Here is a 20,878-nt window from a genome sequence, read left to right on the forward strand (position 1 = left end):
CAGGCAGAGGGCCTTCTTGGTAGTGGCACCCGCCCTGTGGAATGCCCTCCCACCAGATGTCAAAGAGAAAAACAACTACCAGACTTTTAGAAGACATCTGAAGGCAGCCCTGTTTAGGGAAGCTTTTAATGTTTAATAGACTATTGTATTTTAATATTTTGTTGGAAACCGCCCAGAGTGGCTGGTGAAACCCAGCCAGATGGGTGGGATATTAATAATAATAATAATAATTTTCTTGGCAGGGGACTAATAAAGTCTTTCAACAAAAGTGTATTACAAAAACACTTAAGAAATAAATTTCAGCAAGCTGCAGAGCAACCATACTGAAAGGTCATCTATTAGAAATATGCTTACCCCAAATTCTGAACTCTGAAGACTTTCCGTTCCTAAAAACAATCTACCTGTATATGTTATGCTGTCAAAAGAACTGCTATTTTGCCTCCTAGTTCTAGATCTATGTACTAAGAGTGAAAATCAATCTCTTGATCATCTCAGAGCATTTTAAATAAATTTAAAATAAATTAGATCGTAAAACTTCGACTGTAATTTTAAAATCAATGCTCAGTACTTCATTGACTTGTTAATGGGGTGTATCTTTTACTTTGGAAATGTTACGCTGATAAGATGCACCTTAGGTGTCTTAATGATTTTGGCAGAATGCCTTTCTTTATGGACAGCATGGGAAAGCTTCAATCAAGTTTCACTGGGACAGTGGTTTGGGTGTTTTAATTCTAAAATGGAAGCACTTTCAAACAAAAGAAATTTTAATTGGTGGTGGGATAGAGAGCGGCAAGCGTTGAGGCTTGCCGGGCTGCCTCTTCGACGGAGATGCGTGGAGCACCATGCGTTTTGTGCATACAGGCTGCTCCCCTCTTACGTTCGCTTGAGGCGGCTCACATGTGCATTGCCATTGAAATGGTGTGCATGTGCCGTGTTTTGTGACTGATTATGTGGGGAGGGGTCAGGTGCATAGCATGGAGGAGCCAGGCAGATTTCTGAGGGGGCGCAACCATGCACCCCGCTACAGACTCCATCATTAAGGCCAGAGCCGTGGAGACACCAGCCAAGCTGTGCCTGGGCCAGGCCTTCGGGGCTGATGCAACAGGCTCCATTCACCTTCCGCTCCCCCCCCCCCCGCCAGCGTGCATGTGCCCGCCCCAGGTGCTGGCAACCCATACTACACTTATGGGCAAGACTTACCTGCCCCTAATACTTTATTCAAGTTGGCACCCCTGCCTCTGGGCAAGGAGGGAGGACAGTTCTCTTGCATTGCCAATGGCCCTCAATTGTTTCTTAATGGCCCTAGTTTGGCCAGGTTGTTTTGCATAGGCCAGCCCAGGAATTCCTCTGCAACACATCCCAAATAAACAAAATCCTACCATTTATTCATTTCTAGGGTTTGGGGGTGGGTCTCCCCCCAAAGCTATAACAATATTATGTGCCTTAAAAACACATCTAAATTCAGTAAAAGGTAAAGGTAAAGGGACCCCTGACCATTAAGTCCAGTCGTGGACAACTCTGGGGTTGCAGTGCTCACATCACTTTATTGGCCAAGGGAGCCAGCGTACAGCTTCCGGGTCATGTGGCCAGCATGACTAAGCCGCTTCTGGCGAACCAGAGCAGCACACGGAAACGCTGTTTACCTTCCCGCCGGGGCGGTACCTATTTATCTACTTGCACTTTGACGTGCTTTTGAACTGCTAGGTGGGCAGGAGCTGGGACCGAGCAATGGGAGCTCACCCTGTTGCGGGGATTCGAACCGCCGACCTTCTGATCAGCAAGTCCTAGGCTCTGTGGTTTAACCCGCAGCACCACCCGCGTCCCTCTCTAAATTCAATATTAATGTATAATTAATATTAACTGTATAACTTAGCCTATCTTATATGTTTACTTTTTAGTGCACTATATATTCTGTTTCGGTTAGCCATAGGGTAGGGACATAGTGATAAACCGGCAACTGGTTTGTTTCACACAAAGCACTAAGTCATGGTTTATTAAACCATAGTTTGAGTGTTCAAATTGCCCGTAAGTTTAACTATGATTGTTTACTACAAACAAACCACAATATGAAACCGTGTGGGACAAGTTATGGTTAACGTGGGACAAGTGTGGGACAAGTTATGGTTAACGTGTGATTTGTTAAACAACAAATGACTTAACATTAGACGTGAATCAGCGTGTTTACCTGAAATCTTGCTTAGCCCCCACTCTCATTTCTGAGATTTCACTAAGCACTGTCTTTATATTTTTAAGCCTATATTTACAGTCTTCTGTAGAGAAACACAATTTAAAGGGAAAGTGGGGTGGATGGGTGTCAGGGCAGGTTGATGCAGAATTTCATACCCAATAGTAATTGGTGAACCACGCCATAGTCCTGAATATTAAAAGTATATACGGTAAAAATGGGCCTGGTCTAGTTGGAGGGAAACAATTTGAATTCTAATAATGGAATTTGAGGCTAATTCTCTGTTGCATGTTCTTCCTGACCCTGCCAGATCTCTGAAAAGTATTCTTCATAGATTTTTTAAAAGTTAAAGAACAGTTGTATAACCATGCTAATAAAATAAAATTTAAATCGAATCAATTATCAAACCATGTTGGTCAGCACTTGCATCTGAATGTAAACCTCATCTCTGGCAGCTATACAAATAAACACTTCAAGGAACACACTGCAGTTTAATGGTATTGTTCCTGCCATTAGCAAAATAATATACTGTATTCTGATGGTCTATGTGTGTGTTTTGAATGCAGCTATTTATGGACATAGGAACTTTTAGCTATGCCGACCCAAAGGACATGTTGAATTTTTAAACTTTCAAATGCCAAAAATGATGGGTTGCGACATGACTTGGGAATTGAAAAGATATTTTGGATATAAATATAATTTAGTTTTGCTTGGTAAGTTAAATTGTGTAAAATTGCATTGAAATAATTAAAAATGATTGCCAAGTACTTGCAGTTATGTTATAATTACTTAGCATTACCTGACATTTTCAGAAGATAAAATTTATTTGGTTTTCTGAAAGCAGTTTATGTACTTCTTCATCAAATGTAGACTTACCATGTTAAATGTTGTCCAGGTGGAGGTCCATCTGTCTATCACAATGGGTCTAGCCAAGAGGGGGCATCCACAGATATTACTGAAAAGCATTTAATTAACTGAGGTTCCGCCACTCTCCTCCCCCGTAACGCCTTCCTTTTCGGAAAAAATGCTCAACAACTTTGGCTGACCCCCCATGTCTGTCATGCATGATCTAGTTGAGATGCCTGCACTGCAGGGGGTTGGACTAGATGACCGGGTTCCCTTCCAACTCTACAATTCTATATCAATACTTTCTTTTTTAAAAATACATAGAAACGTGCAAATAACACCCAGAGGGCTTTAGAAATCTTGAAGGGACATCGACGCACCCGGGAATTAAAGGGCTGCGCGGCAGACGGCAACCCTCTCGGGGCATTTTGCACTCCCCTGGCTGGAAGCGCCTGCTCCGCTTTAACCCGTTCGCGGCTCCCACGGATCTTTAGGGCTGCTTCGGACGGGGGAGCTGCGCTTGGGCTTCCTCGCCACTCCCTTGGGGCAGAATTACGTCGACACGTGAGGAAAGACAAGGCACCCGCGGAGGGCGGCCCTGGGGGGCTGCTGGGGGCGGGCGGAGGGGCAGTTTAACCGACGCCACAGTCTCGCGCGACGCAGAACGCCGCCTGCCTGACGGAAAGGGGGCGGGAGGCCGCGCGTGCGCGCCGCCGCCGCCAGCCTATCTTTGGCGCTGCCTGGGCGCTGCCTCGCTGGGCGAAGGGAGAGGCGGGAAGAGAGCGAGCGAGCGCTTCCCTCATGGCCGGCCCTCGGTAGCGCCCCAGCGTCCCGGTGCGCCTGCGCGGCGGGGCAGGGCCAGTCTGGCTCCACAGCGCGCTGAGGCGGCGGGCGGGCGGCGGCGGAGACCTGTGTCCGGCGGGCGGGCGGGCGGCGCGGCGGGCGAGCCCGAGAAGGGGCCGGCGGGGGCTCCTCCGCCTCCCTTGGCGTCCTGAAGGCGGAGCGAGGCTCGCCGGGAGCCGCTGCCCAGGATGGTGTTCGAGTCGGTGGTGGTGGACGTTCTGAACCGCTTCCTGGGCGACTATGTGGTGAACCTGGACAGCTCCCAGCTCTCGCTCGGCATCTGGGGAGGTGAGTGAGGGGCGAGGCCGCCCTTGCCTGACCCCTCGCCCTCCAAGGCGCAGAGGAGGCGGCGGCGGCGGCGCTGCTCCTCCTCCCGAGGCCGCCTCTCGGCCGGTGCTGCTGCTGCCGCGTGAGGGAGCCCAGGGCGGCCGTCCTCGCTGTGGCTGCCTGACGAGTCCCACAGGCGGCTGGCGTTCCCTCTCGGGGCCCGCCCGTCTGGCCGGCGCTCCTGCGCGCTCCGGGGCCGCGCCAGGCCCTGTCACGTGCGCAGCGCCTTCGCGCGCCTCACCCTCCCCGCCTCGCCGGCCGCAGCTCTCGCTCCCGGGTCGGAAGTTTGGGTGGCCAAGAGCCCTGGCCGCACCGGGCGCGCGAGGCAGGAGCACGTTATGGGCCAGCTCCTTGCTCCTTTCCACGCCCTGCCCAGCTCGGCTGGGTCGAGTTCGGGAGTTGGGGTGGAGCGGAAACAAACAAAAACCCACCCACCGTAACTGCTTTTGCCGCTGCCACTGCACGTTTTTCCTGTGTATATCTGACCGCTCACTTCGTGGAAGCAAAGCATTCGATGTGTTTTTGAGCCACAGCTGTTAAAAAAAAGTTTCATTTGCATCCATCTGCCCTAATCTCTCTGCAGTTTATTTCATATCCATCCTTTTTGCTTTTCAAGGAACTCAGAGTGGCATTCATAAAGTTCCCAGGCAGCATTCCACCCTGATCATATAAAGAACTGCTTAGTTTCAGCGAGGTTGCAGTACTATTTGCTTTCTTTTTAAAAGTGGAATACTGTATATAGAAATTAGTGTGTATTTGTATGATCATTCTGCATCATTGTGGTTCCTCATTTTGTGACACTAACCTCTCAGCATTTTTGACGAGGCAGCTGCTATGCTTCTTCACTGCATTATTGAAAACAAGTAATAAGTGCTTTTTAAAACTGTATCAACTACATTTGCCACAAATGAGCGACTGTTTTTTAATGGGGCCATTGCTTTACTAAACTTTTTGTAGAAAGAAAGAGAAACACTGAAGGCTACTTTTACAGATTACCACTTTAGCAGGTAGATCCTGCAGGTCTGTAATGTGTATGTATATTTAAAAAGCTGATGTGACTCTATATATTTGCATAATAATAACAACAGCAGCAGCAGCAGCATACATTGCATACAATGAGCAGATGGCTCTCAGCCACATGTATCCATTGTGTACATCTCATGTAAAAGGGAACACGTGGTTGCTTCAGATGTTGCAGGTCTGTAATGTATATTGGCTTTGAATGCAGTAGAAGGAGTTATGTACAAAATGTAGACAAACAGGTTTTCCATCCTGTCAGTGTATTGGCATGGTTCGTTTCAAACAAGCAGCACAAAAATCGGTCTAAGAGGAGGCAAATTCTGGCAGCTGCACTAGTGTGAAATAGGGTCACATGTAAACCTAAATCAGAATGGTTACTCGGCAAGACTTGTCTTGAGGTATTAGTGCCCGGATCTTCAGTATATAGCTTGCAACTAAGCCAGATGAATCTTGAAAGCTGTGTGTAAAAGTGCTTGTATTTAAAAGTATCTTTAAAGTGTTGAGTGAAAATAACTGTTGGGAACCGAAAAAAGATAAACAGTTAAAGTAGACAGCTTTGTCTGAACTCTGTAGTTAACAAGAGGACATGCTGTGCCTATGTATAGTAAAGGAAATTAATTTTTTCCTAGATTTAATGTAATGTCTCTTAAACCTTATGTGATATTAACAGTAAAATTAGGAAGTTTGCTTGACAGAGTTAATCTGTACCTTCAGTTCCATCCACAGAATTGGCGCTATTACAGGTGCCATGTAATACTCATTATGTGTAAGAACCTAATCGTCTAGTATGGAACTCTATTGATATAAAACAGGTGCCTTCTAATATTCTTTTCAGTGCCTGCTAAAAACATTCTTGTTTAGTCAAGGCTATCCAGATATGCTTAGAAAAGCTGATGTGAATTTTAATCTGCTTTAGTATTTTAACTTCTTGTCTGTTTTAATTCATTGTATTTCCCCCTGATTTTATGGTGTTACCTTTTTGTAAACCGCTTTCAGGTTTACCACAACCAAGCCGTGTTTACATAAGTAAGAGTTACAAAGCGGTTCAATTTGGTTAGCACATTTAATTGGCATAGGATCTGGGCTCATAATTTAAGAGGTAGAGGAGTAAACAAGAAACTGGCCTCAGTTGCACATGCTCTGGTTATATTCTAGACTAGGCTACCAGAATGTTCTTTGTGTAGGACTTCCTTTAATAACAGTTCAGAAACTTCAGCTGGTGTAAAATTCAGCCACTAGAAATCTTGTGCAGACTACTTGGTTTGATCAAAATTGAACTAGTTATTTATTTGGTTCCAGGTTTAGATTAAAGTGCTGGTGTTGACCTTTAATCTTCTGAATGGCTTGAGACAAGTTCTTGGGTCCAAAGATCAGCCTGAGAGGCCATGCAGTCTGGGCTACCATTAAAGTTGATCAGGTTTGCAATATTAGGGCCCTTTTAATGGTGACCCCACAGTTGTGGATTTTTCTTCTTTGAGAATTGCACATAGCCTCACATTTGCAGTCTTTAACTGGAACTCATCCTGATGATGTGGACAAGGTCTTGCAATAATGCAGCAAACCATCTGTTCCCTCATCCCTTGTCTGTCATGGCTGTCTATAGTTTCTGAGGGAGTATGACTGGGTGGATCCATGGAATAGTAAATACATCTTTGTGGGAAGGAGAGATCCTGGCTATCTTTAAAGAGGCAATGACGACACATCCTGAAAAAGCCTACCCTGGACCCATTGGCTTGTGACAACTACCACCTGGTTTCAAATACAGTGGTGCCTCGCAAGACGAAATTAATTCGTTCTGCGAGTTTTTTCATCTTGCGAAGCACGGTCAAGTCGCAACTGCACCTCTTCAAGCAATGCACCCTGGGTTTTAAGAAAAAGGAAACAAACTCGCAAGACGTTTTCGTCTTGCGAAGCAAGCCCATAGGGAAATTCGTCTTGCGAAGCAACTCAAAAAACGAAAAACTCTTTCGTCTTGCGAGTTTTTCATCTTGCGAGGCATTCGTCTTGCGAGGTACCACTGCACCCACTTTCTGGGAAAGGTGATTAAGAGGGTTGTGACACAAGGGTAACCAAATACTCTTGGATGAAACTGATTATCTTGACTCATTCCAGTTGGGGTTCAGGGCTGGCTACGGGACTGAAATTGCCTTGTTCCCCCTGACCTTAACAAGAGGACAGCGGGAATGTGACCATATTATTCTTACTAGATCTTTCAGTGGCTTTTGATACCACTGACCATGGTATCCTTTTGAACTGGCTATGTGAGATGGATATTGGGGGTTGTTGTTTTATAGTGGTTCTGATCCTATCTCCAGAGTCAGTTTCAGAGCATAGTGTTAGGTGATTAACTCTCAGTCCTCCAGCAGTTGTGCTGTGTGATGCTGCAGGGTGTCATCTATATGAAGATTTTGGTAGCACCATTTGGAGCTTTGGGGTGAGGTGTCATCAGTACCTTTCTATTACCCAGCTCTGTGTCTTTGTAACATCCAAATCAGGAGAGGCCGTGCAAAACCTGATGCCTGGTCAAGGGCAAGTTAACTGACATTGAATCCTGGGAAGATGGATGTTATGTGGTAGCCAGTTCCTAACTTGGGGTAATTTGTCAGTTGCCTGCTATAAAAGAGATTCATGTGTTTAAGTAGTTTGCTAATTACAATTATATATATATATTTCATAACAGGAGCTGTAGCACTTAAGAATCTTGAAATAAAAGAAAATGCACTGGTAAGTTCAGAGCAAACAAAACTTTTAACTATGTGCTGTTGTCAAGTGTTAACTTTGTAGTAGGCATGGGAAACCAGTGGTCCTCCAGATGTTGTTGGATTCCAACTCCCATCATCACCAGCCAGTATGGCCAATGACCAGTGATTATTGTGGTCCAAGAGCGTATGGAGGACTACAGATCCCCTGTCCCTGTTCTTTAGTAAATGAACCAGTACAGTACAAACTGTGTTGCCATTGGACAAGTAATGTATGCATGTAATTCAAAATCTATTGAGCTTGCTGCCCTTTCTAAATCTTTTCTATTTCCTGACCTACTGTCTTAGCACCGGACGTGTGTTGCAGAGGGAAATGTAAGGTTTTAAGTCTATGCACATTTACTTGAGAAACTTAGCTTGGTGAGGCTTAGCGCTGAGTAAACCTACAAAGGATTGAATATATTTATATCCGTTTACATCATTAGGCCTTAGTACATAAATTCTCACAATTTTAAAGTTAGCAAAAACACTGGGGTAGTTTGAGACTCAGTCATAATTAGAATAAATCCATAAAATCCATGGAGCTAATATTAGTCATGACTAAGTCCCACTGATTTCAGTGGGTCTACTCAATGCATAACTAAGTCCTGAGCCAACCTGCTCTATAGAACATAATATACAAACCAATACAGATAAAACATGAGACCCAATAATCAATGTAAAATACAGCCAGAATTTTAAATTAAAAATGAAACATCTTTGAACAGATTTCACATGTATTTAAACAAATCTGGGCCAGTCTTTTGCAGCAGCAAAAAGCCAAATGTATATTTTAAACATTTTCCATGTTTAAACTCAAAGGATAATCATGCATATGGTTTAGTAAATTCCTTTTACTAAATACATTAAATATATAATGTAAGGTAGTCTTTCTGTAGGGTCATCAACAGAGTGGTCTCTTATTATAGCTTACAGAAAACATTTTGTATCTGCAATTCCAAACTGAAAACACAAAAACTTTTCTTAAATTAGCACATCAAAGTTTGATCAAATAAGCATGTAATATGAAATTTAATATTTGCAAAAAGGGACAAAGATCTTTATTTCACAATGCTTGCTAAATTTTGATGAACGTGAGTCATCTTTCCTAATATTAGCCTAAGATGGCTGACTACCAGTTTGGAAGCCTTCTCCTGCAGTGTGGAGAAAAAGGATTCATGCCACAAGACGTACAGGACCCCAGCATTGTGACCCTCTATTAAAAAAAGGTGACCGCCATTATTGTATCAGCTATAATACAATCTCCCTGCTGAGTACTGTGGGGAAAGCCTTGCCTATGTATGGTAGTTCTCAACAGATTACCGTCACTTGCTGACAAGATCTATCCAGAGTAAAAATGCAGCTTTAGAGTTCAGCAGTCAACAGTTAACATGATTTTCTCACTGCGCTAGCTGCAGGAGAAGTGTTGAGAGCAGAGATGCCCCCTGTGCATCGCCTTCATAGACCTGACAAAGGCCTTTCACCTTGTCAGTTGAAAATGACTTCTCACTGCTGAACAAGATAAGATGCCCACCTCACAAGAACATGCACAGCACCATCCAGTATGAGGGTTCATTATCAGACTCCTTCCCTATAAAGAAGTGGCGTGAAACAGGGCTGTGTCCTCGCGCCAACTCTCTTTGGCATATTCTTTCCCCTGTTGCTCTCCTATGCCTTCAAGGAGTGATGGGTTCTTATCTGGGAGATATTGTTTGTAGATGATGCAGCTTTGACAGTGAACTCTGAGGAAGCTCTACAGAGACGCATCAACTGTTTTGCCCAAACCTCCATGGAGTTTGGCCTCACCACCAGCAATAAAACTGGATTCCTACAGATTCCAGATAGCACCCACCTGGAACTGTTGCTGTTGCTCTTGGGGAGATTGCCAGAAGAAAATGGAATGGTTCTCCCATAACACATGGGGAAAACCATATTTTTCTCTATGCAGTCATCCTGACAGTAATGTAACATCATAGGAATATAGAAAGCTGCCTTATACTGTCAGACCAGTCCTCCATCTAACTCAGTATTGTCTACACTGGTTGACAGTTCCAGTTCCAGATACTAGTGAAGTAAACTGGGACCTTTGTCATGCAAAACAGATTCTGTACCCCAGAACTACAACCTTCCTTGTGAAAGTTCATAAGTTTCCATTGCCAAGGATGAATCAAAATGAAACTACTTGTTTCTGTAAGTGAAATGGCAATACAGTATATATGAAATAAACATTTGCACAACTGTGCAGAAATTCACTCAGGGACATGCTTGCAGCATGCAGCTGTATGAAAAAAGGCTGGGTAGGGAACCCATGGATATCTGGGTGGTGCGGACTACAAATCACATCATCCCACACTACTAACCATTCTGGCTGGGGCTGATGAGAAAGTCCAACAATATCTGCGGGGCCACAGGTTTGCCAGCTCTGATCTATGGAGTCTAAAGTGAACACTGGCATTATAAAGGGGAACAGAACAAGAAATCTCTGACTTCCTAACGCTTCACAGAGTGAACATCATTAGAGTAAATAAGCAGAACGGTTTGTGCATAGGCACTGTATGTATGTATGATCTAGACCCTGTTAACATAATTAAGAATCCAGCTTTTTTCATGTCCCCAGACATGCATGGAGAGTCTGTGCATGGACACAATATACACGTGAGTTCTGTGAATTATGCTGAATGAGTGTAGTCCAGAGACAATGGGCACAATCCCACTTATTTTGTTTTCATTAATTCTGTGTTGTCACATCGTATCCAGGCTCTTGGGCTCACAATATTTGACCAACGTAGTTGGTACCAGAAAGTTGGCTCACTTGCTGCATGATATTTAATTATTTATCTTCAAAGCTGAAAAGCAGTAAAATATATGTGTATGGTTTGTACTGTTAAAATAACTAATTTTGTTGCTGAAATAACTTTTTTTAAAAATTATCTTTTCAGTATCAGTTTGATGTACCATTTAAAGTTAAGGCAGGGCATATCGGTAAGTTGAATTCTATCATATTTTGCTGCAATAAACAATTATATTTAAAATTGTCAACTTGGAGTTGAGTTGATTTTAGTTTGTTATTCTATTTTATTGACCTGTATTTGGATAAGCAGTTAATTGTTGACTTATTAGATTTTGATATATTTAGGATTTGAACATTTACTATGCAATACCATGCCTGGGACATGGGTGGGCGCTGTGGGCTAAACCACAGAGCCTAGGACTTGCCGATCAGAAGGTCGGCGGTTCGAATCCCGGGGACAAGGTGAGCTCCTGTTGCTCGGTCCCTGCTCCTGCCAACCTAGCAGTTTGAAAGCACGTCAAAGTGCAAGTAGATAAATAGGTACTGCTCCGGTGGGAAGGTAAACGGCGTTTCTGTGCGCTGCTCTGTTACATCAGAAGCGGCTTAGTCATGCTGGCACATGACCCGGAAGCTGTACGCCGGCTCCCTTGGCCAATAAAGCAAAATGAACGTTACAACCTCAGAGTCTACCACGACTGGACCTAATGGTCAGGGTCCCTTTTCACCATGCATGTCTACTTGGAAGTAAATCCTTTTGACTTTAGTAGGACTTTATCTCAGATAAGTGGAATGGAGGGAGGTAGTCTTAGTTGAATGTGCCCCTAATTAAAGAGGAAACAGATTAAAAAAGTAAGAAATGATTGTTCTTAACACAAGTTTTTATAAAAACAGTAGATGCCAGATGTCATCTTATAGACGAAGCATTTCACCTTCTCTTGCACACAGAAAGCATGTTTTTCATTCACATGCAAATTTTATTCATATTTAATCAACTAAAATCCATATGATTAATTGGTTTATTCTGTAATCCTACTCCAGTTTACCTGGAAATAGGCTCATTGAACGCATTAGAACAGGGTTAGGGTACCTCTGGCTCACAGGCCAAATTTGGCCTGCCAGGCCATTTAAACCATGCATACCTGCCCTACATCTGATGTCATATGTGAAGTCCGGTACGATAGCGAGGCAGCTGGATTGGCTACTGCTACAGGCACCAGGATTGAACTCCTGCTGCATCAGTTTATATGCAGGGAGTTCATTCCTGATTGGTTCAGGTGCACTAGTGAGTTTCCTGTGGGGAACTCGCTGGTACACTTGAACCCTGCAGAAAGGAATGAACTCTGTGCATCAGCTGATGTGGCAGGAATTCAGTTGTACTTGGTTTCTATCGCCTCCCATCCTCATGGGCAGCTTGAACAGTTGGGTGGGACAACCTACCTGACAGTCACCTGAAGTCTCTTTATGATGTCAGATGATTGACAGGTGGGTGGTCTCCCCAATGTTCAAAGTTGCCATTTGGGGTGGGGGGAGATAAAGATTTGGCTCACGAAGCCATTAAGGTCCCCCTTCCCCTGGCAAAAAAGAAATTATGAGTAAATATTTATTTATTTTGTTTAAAGCATTTGTATACTGCTTTTTAACTGACAATGCGCCCAGAGTGAGTTACAGAAAAACACACACCAACAAATACAGTTCCTTCTCTCAGGCAGCAATGCACAAAGAAGAACTGAGGAGGACAGAGGAGGAAAAAAGGAATTCCAGGCACCATTTCTTAACATTGGAGTTCTTATAACTACTTGCGAGGCTCTGTAGCATGATAGAATATGTAAATCTAAATATTGATAGGATTGCATTGTAAGACTTCCTTATTTTGGTGTCAGCTCTACAAATAATTATTGAATAGCATTTTAATATGCAGTGTAGTTTTATTTGTTGTGGACTACTAAATGTCCCATTTTCATACAATTTCATTGTAGGTTAAGCATTCAGTTATTTTTGTTCATTAAATGTTGCTTTTCATTGATAGGTTATAAAGAACCCCGAATTTCCCAATTAATACAGCTTTGGACCTAAAAGTATATATATACATAAACATGAGAAAATGCATATTTCATTTTAAAATAGCTATTTTCTTACTTCCAGAATAATTTGACCTTTTTGGGCAACTTGCAGTACATGATGACTCATAGTAAATTGGTTTATAACTGGCAGTTTACAAATGACATTTAATTTACAGAAAAGAGAATGTATTTTCTTGGTTTTCTCATTCTGTTAGATTTATCTCTGAAATACATCCTTTCTATTATATCAATAAAAAATTCTTGAATTCTGGTTCAAATATCCAGATTGTTTCTTTATACCTTTTCTGTTTGTTTCATATATATTTTTCTTGCTTTCTTCATTTGGGGCATTATTTGTTTGCATTTATTACATCTATCAGATGTCAAGGAAATAAACAACTATCTGAATTTTAGAAGACATCTGAAGGCTGCCCTGTTTAGGGAAGTTTTTAATGTTTGATGTTTTATTCTGTTTAATATTCCATTCGAAGCCGCCCAGAGTGGCTGGGCAAACCCAGCCAGATGGGTGGGGTATAAATATTATTATTATTATTATTATTATTATTATTATTATTATTATTATTATTATCATCATCATCATCATCATCATCATCATCATCATCATCGGAGAATCTATCAGATAATGTTCGCTTAAAAAACCCCCATAGCTGTTTGGTTTCCAGTATGATTAAAGCAGCTTTAGACTGTGGCTTTTTATCTTTTACAAACCTAATTAGAACATGAATATTAATCTTTTTAGACTTCTGACTATGAAATGGTGATTCAGACTTTGTGTCTGCAGTGGGAAGACTGTGGGGTGCTAGAAGTGTGAAGGAAGGAATGATGCAACCTGCAGGAACTTCATTAGAACAGGACAAACATTTATTTGCACAACTTCTTTGCATTTAGAAGCACCATCCTGTCTACTGATTGAAACAGGATGAATAAAAATAGCGGGTGATGTGAACCATCTGTGTGACATGCTAGTGACATGGCAGATGAGATCTGGGTTGTACGTCTTGACCCTTAGGATCCCTTAAGGCAGGGATGGGGATTCTTTTTCTCTCCACTAGTCACTTCATTATAATGACCTGTCTTGCAGACCAAAATTCACAAGTGGGTAGGGCCACCCACTTGTCAGTCAAATGACATCGTAAATGATCTCAGATGATTTTTCTGTAGTCAGGGACATCAAAGCACTTCACAGACAGCAGGGCCCTACTAAGTGATTTCCCCATTTGTTTTAGTACTGTATCCCTACACCCCTTATGTGATGACAGGTGTAAGGCAGGTGGGTGTGACTTGACCAAAATGACTTTGCGGGCCAATTGGGGAAACTTGGTGTGCCAGGTTTGGTCTGTGAATCAGAGGTTTTCCACAGCTGCCTTAAGGTGACTGTTAACACTCAGTCCTTGCTGTTTTCTTTTTTTAAAGAGTCAACTTCAAGTTATGTTTTTAGTGTTAATGTGTAGTGAGGCCCTGATTGTGTAAATCATTGTAATAGTAGGATGTTATATTCCTTGGTTTAAATATGCATTTGGAGATGTTGTATTGGCTTAACAAGTGACCAGAAACAGGGTTAATTTTATTTATAAAAATAATACAAATATTTGCAGTAAGAGTATATGTTCCTTTGTATTCATAGGTCAACTGAATTTGCAAATTCCATGGAAAAATCTTTATACTCAACCAGTTGAAGCTGTTTTAGATGAAGTTTTCTTACTTATTGTGCCTACAGCCAGTAAGTAGATTTGTTTCTTTATGTAACTCTGTAAGATAAAATCATGTTTATTTGATTGAATTTCTTTTTGTTTTATTCATGCAATAGTTTTAGTCAGTATGATCTATATATCAGATATTACCATGTTTTGACAAAACAAATCTTCCCCAGTGAGTTGAAAATGCTGCCAGCCTTCCCAAGTTACCAGCCAACAATTTGGCTGGTAAAGTTCAGTATTGTCAAGTGTCTAGGGTCCATTACTAATGCCTGAGCTATCTTACTATGCCTATAGCTAGGTTACTAGTCATGGTTAAAGAGGAAAGATGCCCCTCTCTGCCAGCTACTCCTAGTTGCAAATCTATCCTAATGCTCTTAGTACACAGACACTGGCAGCTCCTATAATCAGTGACCATCCCAGAGTAAGGAAGAACCACTCCATAGAGCTGGACAGGGGTGGAATGGAATGTTTTGTTTTCAAAAGAAAAGGAATGCAGTGGCTTTTGGTAGGTTTCCCCTTACTCTTAAGAAAGTGGACTCTAAAGCACAAACACAGGATAGGACAAAATATAGAAATTTTGAACTTTGTGATTGAGAAATTCTATTAAACTGGATTCAGCATTAATATGTGAAAATGTCTTAAATCTTATAGCTTCGATTTGTTTAATAAATTATTTGCCTGTTTCATCACAACTTGGCTTTATTGTGATCTTAAAAATGTGAAGTACTGTATTAATTCATCCATTTTGTCAGGTATTAAATATGATGCAGAAAAAGAACTAAAGCAACAACTAGAAGCAAAGCAGAGAGAACTTCAAAGAATAGAAGATGCCAAGCAAAAGATCGCTGACATAAGTAAGGAAAAAGAAAATACCAATTTTTATTTGTGGGAGTAGAAGTTGCCAAACATCTAAAGCTGTAATTCTGTACCCACTCACCTGGAAGAAAGTCCCATTGATGGGACACACTTCTCAACAGAGATGTATAATACAGTGGTGCCTCGCAAGACGAAAAGAATCCGTTCTGTGATTCTCTTCGTCTAGCGGTTTTTTCGTCTTGCGAAGCAAGCCCAATGACGGATTAGCGGATTAGAGCTATTAGCGGCTTATCTGCTGATCGGATCAGCTGATAAGCAGTTTAGCGGCTTAGAAAAAGGGGGGGGGGAAGGAAAAAAAACCAGCAGGAACTCGCAAGACATTGTCGTCTTGCGAAGCAAGCCCATAGGAGATTCGTTTTGCGAAGCACCTCCAAAACAGAAAACCCTTTCGTCTAGCGGGTTTTCCGTCTTGCGAGGCATTCGTCTTGCGGGGCACCACTGTATTGTGCTCTGAGTGATAAGATTTTCTTTTCAGTGAAAGTGCAGAGGGATGAGGGTTTTTTTTTTAAAGGAGACTCTGGTAAAATTGAAAGTTGAAGCTGATGTTTTGTGAATAGTTGATTTTATGTTGTGGTTATTTATTACTCAACTGTGATTTATTTTAGAAGAGTCACATTCTGAGTCTTTGGTTAACCAACATTATTTTTTAATTGTGGTGCATGCTGTTGCTAAAGATAAGTGTGCCACGGTTTGGCTACACTTTGCTAAATCTTTTAAGAGGCACAACCCATTATGAATTATGGTAGATTGGTTTCCCATTTTGTGAATTATTTAGGTAACAATAAGATCTCAAATAGTTATTTGTAATACTAACATGGGGTCATTCAATATCAAATGGTCCAATTTTTGATGATTTTCTTTACCTCATTTTGTCAAATTTTCTTAAAATTTTGTACACTTGTTGAACAATTGGAACTAAGTTTAAATCTAAAAATTTAATATTTTATCTCATCCTGTTTTTGTGATATGAGAGTTTTAAATTAAAAAAAATGACGATTTTGGCCTTGCCGGACTAGCCTGACTAGCTTTCCAGATACCTTTTAATTGAATATCTTTTTAAAGATATGCCTGAAGTAATTGATAATATGGTGTGAAGTCTTGTTTATTCTGTTACATTTTATTCCAGGAAGACCTATTTATCCTAAACAACAATGTAAAATACAGTATCACCTTGACTTACGTTACCCTCGGGTAACGTAAACTTTAGGTTGCTAAAGCGGCAAACCTGGATGCCACTCCTTATGCTTAATCATACAAGGTATTCATTAGTTGTGCTTTAATTTAGATAAACCAGAAGAGAAGCAAGACACTTTCATAGAAAAACTAATTACTCAGGTCATCAAAAATCTTCAGCTGAAAATTTCTAACATCCATATTCGCTATGAGGATGATGTAAGTATTTGTGTATGGAATATCTATAAATAATTCAAGATGTGGTTACAGATAATTTGTTATCAAACTTGCAAGCCTACAAAGAAACTGAACATTGCACTGCTGCAGGGAATGACTGCTAGCTTTCTGCATGTGACTGTGCATGATTGCAGTTTGGAGCTCTCCGGGAGAGGTCAAAATAGTATATTAATTTTTTATGCTTTGGGATATTTGGAGAAGAAAAAGCATGAAGCTACTCTATTAATCTATTATTTTTGCTAGGCACTGTTCCCAAATCAAAATAGATAAGGCCCTGTCATCATATTACGAGCCAGTTTGTGGATGGAACTGGAAAATGAACACTTGCTGTCTGTGGCAAGTGGATCAGGCCCAAAACACACATTTTAGGAATCTTTTTTTGCAAAAGGGATTGTAAGAATACCTGGATGAAAAACCAGACCACAATCTTGGATCTTCATTTGCAAGGACAAATGTCCCGAGGACTCCATGTTTGTCTTTTGTAGCCAATGTAGCATCCTGTAGTCAATGAAAGCTTAACATTCTTGCAGTGGTGGTCTCATTCCTTCTTTATCTTTACATTTCCAACATTTATTTGGCTCTGAATTTTTTTTGCTAATTTACTTGGTGTCAGGTACCATCTACAGATCATTTTCATGTAATTTCCCTTTTAATTTACTGGCTGTGACCCACATCTCTCACCCAACAGATCATTGCTGATTTTCCCATTTCATCCTTTGTTTCCCATTCCAACAGTAATTTATACATCTTAGATATTAATTTATCACTGTTTTCTATCAGATACTTTGCAAATGTGAATTCTGATGAATGAAACCACATTTTTTACCAGCTTTGAGCGTTTCATTTGATGTTATTGTAACCAGTTTGTCACCTGGGTACCAACATCTTCAAACTTCTTCAATTTGACTTCTGGCTCCATAAAGTCCAAAAGTTCCTTATATGTTGTCCATCTCCTTCCCAGGCTAAGTTTTTTTGTGAGATTGCGTCAATTAGAGATAGCCATAAGGGTGTTTTCCTCTCTAGCAGGTTTTTATACTTCTCCCAAATTCTCTGTATATTTTTCCTAATGACATTCTTTTTTAAAAATGAATTTACCTTTACCATATCACAAACATGCAATCCAGCCAAAATTCATACCATAACCTTCCAGATCCAATAACTGAGTGTTTTCCAACATTATCCACTCTTTTAACCAACACAAACATGCTGCTTCATAATATAAATGAAAATCTGGCAGTGTGAAGCCCCCTCTTTTCTAGCATCTATTAATATTTTATATTTTATTCTGGGTTTCTTCCCTTGCTAGATAAATCTAGAAATATCCTTCCACCATTCTTTAAAGCAGTCTGTATTGTTAATTATTGGAGCGGTTTGAAATAAAAACAATATCTTAGGTAAAATGTTCATTTTTATGGCTGAAATCCTTCCCAACATAGATAATTTCATTCTCCCCTATATTTCCAGGTCTTTAAAAAACTTCTTTCCATATTTTAACATAATTATCTTGAAATATATTGGGGGTTTTAGTTGTTAGCCATAATCCTAAATACTTCACCTTTTTCTTTATTTTCCATCCACTCGATGATTCTAAATCCTTTTTTGCCTACACATTCATGTTTTTAACCAACATCTTAGTTTTCAATTTATTTTATTTTACATCCTGCTACTTTATCAAAATTATTTATTTCTTCAATCACTTTGTGTATACTACTCCCTGGTTCCTCTAATGTAAGAACTACATTATCTGCAAATGCCTTCAATTTATATGTTTGACATTCTACTCTCACATGTTTTATATTTGCATTTGCTCTTATTCTTCCTGTTAGTACTTCAATTCTAAAACAAACAATAGAGGTGATAGTGGGGATCTTTGCCTTGTGCCCTTGGAAATCTGTTTTGTTTTATTAGATAAATAGTCACAAATCTTTAAGTTATCTTATCCAAGTTGCAAATCGTGTCTGTTTTGGTGAATAACCTTTTTTGTTTATTTTCAGATTACAAACAAAGATATTCCGTTGTCATTTGGTGTCTCACTTCAAAATCTTAGTTTACAGGTACATAACTTTCAACTACTGCTGCATAACCGTATTTTTATTTTTTTAATCATGTTCTACACTCAAAGGTAGATTTTTTTGAACATGCAATAATGATTAAATTTGCAATATAAATTCTTCAGAAAATGGAATGTTATAACAAATGGTAAAACCCACTATTAATACAAATATTTTGGTTTTTGGTAGTTCCCCTTAGGAAATACATTTTTATAGCTTTGGGGCAATCATAGAATGCTTTTTTGAAAAGATATCATAATGGAATGGGCTTGTCTAGGGAGTGGAAGAACTGTGGTGTTACTCACCAGGGATTTCACAGATAGCAGTAGCCAATGGAGACTGAGACACCTGCTGGCCACATTCTGCTAAAATAGATGGGGCAAGAGGCAGAAGAGGGTGAAGCAGCTAATGTAAATTTTACCTTTGTACACTAGACTTGTTCCATGCACAGTTACATAGTTGTCTCTATATGATAGCCGGGCAGGAGATTGAGGACAAATTCCTACTTACAAAAACATTCATGGAAGGTGCAAAGCAGTCCCAGTAAGGCTGTGGCATGGAGAGAGTCCCAAGGGTGAGCTAAAGGAGACTGGAGGGCCACATTCAGTCCCTGGCCTAAGGTTTCCCACCTCTGCACTCAACTATGGTTTAACAAGAGCATTGCTTTCTTTTTGACTCTCATGCCCCCCATACAATCAGGAGGACAAGTTTGGAAGGTTTTGCTTCCACTTTCAGTTAACCATAGCTTGCTGTGTCACCGACTGATGAAGTGTAATTCACATTAACTATGGTTAGTCTAAAACAAGCCAATTTCAAACCATGGTTTTTGAAGCTGACTTGTTTTTATCTAACCATAATGAATGCTTATCACAGTTTGTCAGCTTGGGTGACATGATAAGCTGTGGCTTATCAAAAGTGAAAGCTTTGCAAATCATCTTTGGTAGTGCAGGAGGGGAGAGCGGAACACTTCATCAATAACTGGACCAGACTCTGTTCATAGAATTGTAGAGTTGGAAGGAACCACAGAGTTCATCTAATCCAACCCCCTGCAATGCACATCACATCATAGCTGTCAACGTTTCCCTGTTTTTAAGGGGAATTCCCTTATTCTGAATAGGATTCCTTGCAAGTAAAGGGAAAAGTTGACAGCTATGCATCACAGCAGTGTTCACATCACAAAGTTCATTGTGATGTGATGCAGCTGATAAGCCTACTAGCCTGTTAGGCGGCCAGGGAGAGGGAAGTACATTTTTTCAAAAATTTAATATTGTGCTTTATTGTAGGGAAATTTTTCAAGCTCAGTTGATCTTTGTACAGTATTAGCCATGCGATTTTTTTTTATGTGGTTATACTAAAAATAGAATTCAAGAGATAATATTGTAGTGCTTCTTTCATAATAACTTCCTGTTTGTCTTCTAGACTTCAGATCAAAACTGGAATCCATGTATACAGGATGCATCTACTAAATTGTTTTATAAGGTAAGTCTTAGCTTGGAATGCTTCCCGTATAAATGTGTGTTCAGAATGTAATATAAATAGCATATTGCATATTGCAGTTGCATATGGACAACCTTTCTAAATGCATATCAGTTGCTGTGTGGCGAATCACATTTTGTTGCAATACAAGCTTTCCATAAACACTTCTGAACGTATCTGAAGAAGTGTGCATGCACACGAAAGCTCATACAAATAACAAACTTAGTTGGTCTCTAAGGTGCTACTGGAAGGATTTTTTTATTTTGTTTCGACTACGGCAGACCAACACGGCTACCTACCTGTAACTATAAACACTTCTGTTACTCGCATTTCAAATTTTCAGTAGCTATTGTTTTGTTTTTCTTATCCTGTCTGTTGTATTGCATACTGGTAATTTTAAATTACCAAAAGGCAAGCATAAAGTAAATTTGCATTGGTCGGAATCCATTCGCTCGTTGGGTATGATCTCAACACTCTGCCCTGATATCGACTGCTTTGGCTTAATCCATTTTTATTTACCCCTGCTTAAATTTAACA

General features: G+C 40.6%; 1 protein-coding gene across 3 annotated transcripts in view; it reads left to right on the forward strand.

The window, feature by feature from the left end:
- The first annotated feature begins 3,937 nt into the window (after positions 1 to 3,937).
- VPS13A (vacuolar protein sorting 13 homolog A) overlaps positions 3,938 to 20,878 on the forward strand; it is a 152,910-nt gene continuing 135,969 nt past the window's right edge. For all 3 annotated transcript variants that reach the window (XM_081213486.1, XM_081213487.1, XM_081213488.1), the window contains exons 1-8: positions 3,938 to 4,162; positions 7,902 to 7,945; positions 10,899 to 10,941; positions 14,456 to 14,551; positions 15,281 to 15,382; positions 16,690 to 16,796; positions 18,809 to 18,868; positions 20,285 to 20,344. In XM_081213486.1, coding sequence (XP_081069612.1) covers positions 4,063 to 4,162; positions 7,902 to 7,945; positions 10,899 to 10,941; positions 14,456 to 14,551; positions 15,281 to 15,382; positions 16,690 to 16,796; positions 18,809 to 18,868; positions 20,285 to 20,344 — 612 coding nt within the window. In that variant the 5' untranslated portion in view covers positions 3,938 to 4,062. The remainder of the gene's footprint in view (positions 4,163 to 7,901; positions 7,946 to 10,898; positions 10,942 to 14,455; positions 14,552 to 15,280; positions 15,383 to 16,689; positions 16,797 to 18,808; positions 18,869 to 20,284; positions 20,345 to 20,878) is intronic.

This window comes from Podarcis bocagei, assembly GCF_964188305.1.
Source record: "Podarcis bocagei genome assembly, chromosome: 11".
NCBI lineage: Eukaryota > Metazoa > Chordata > Lepidosauria > Squamata > Lacertidae > Podarcis > Podarcis bocagei.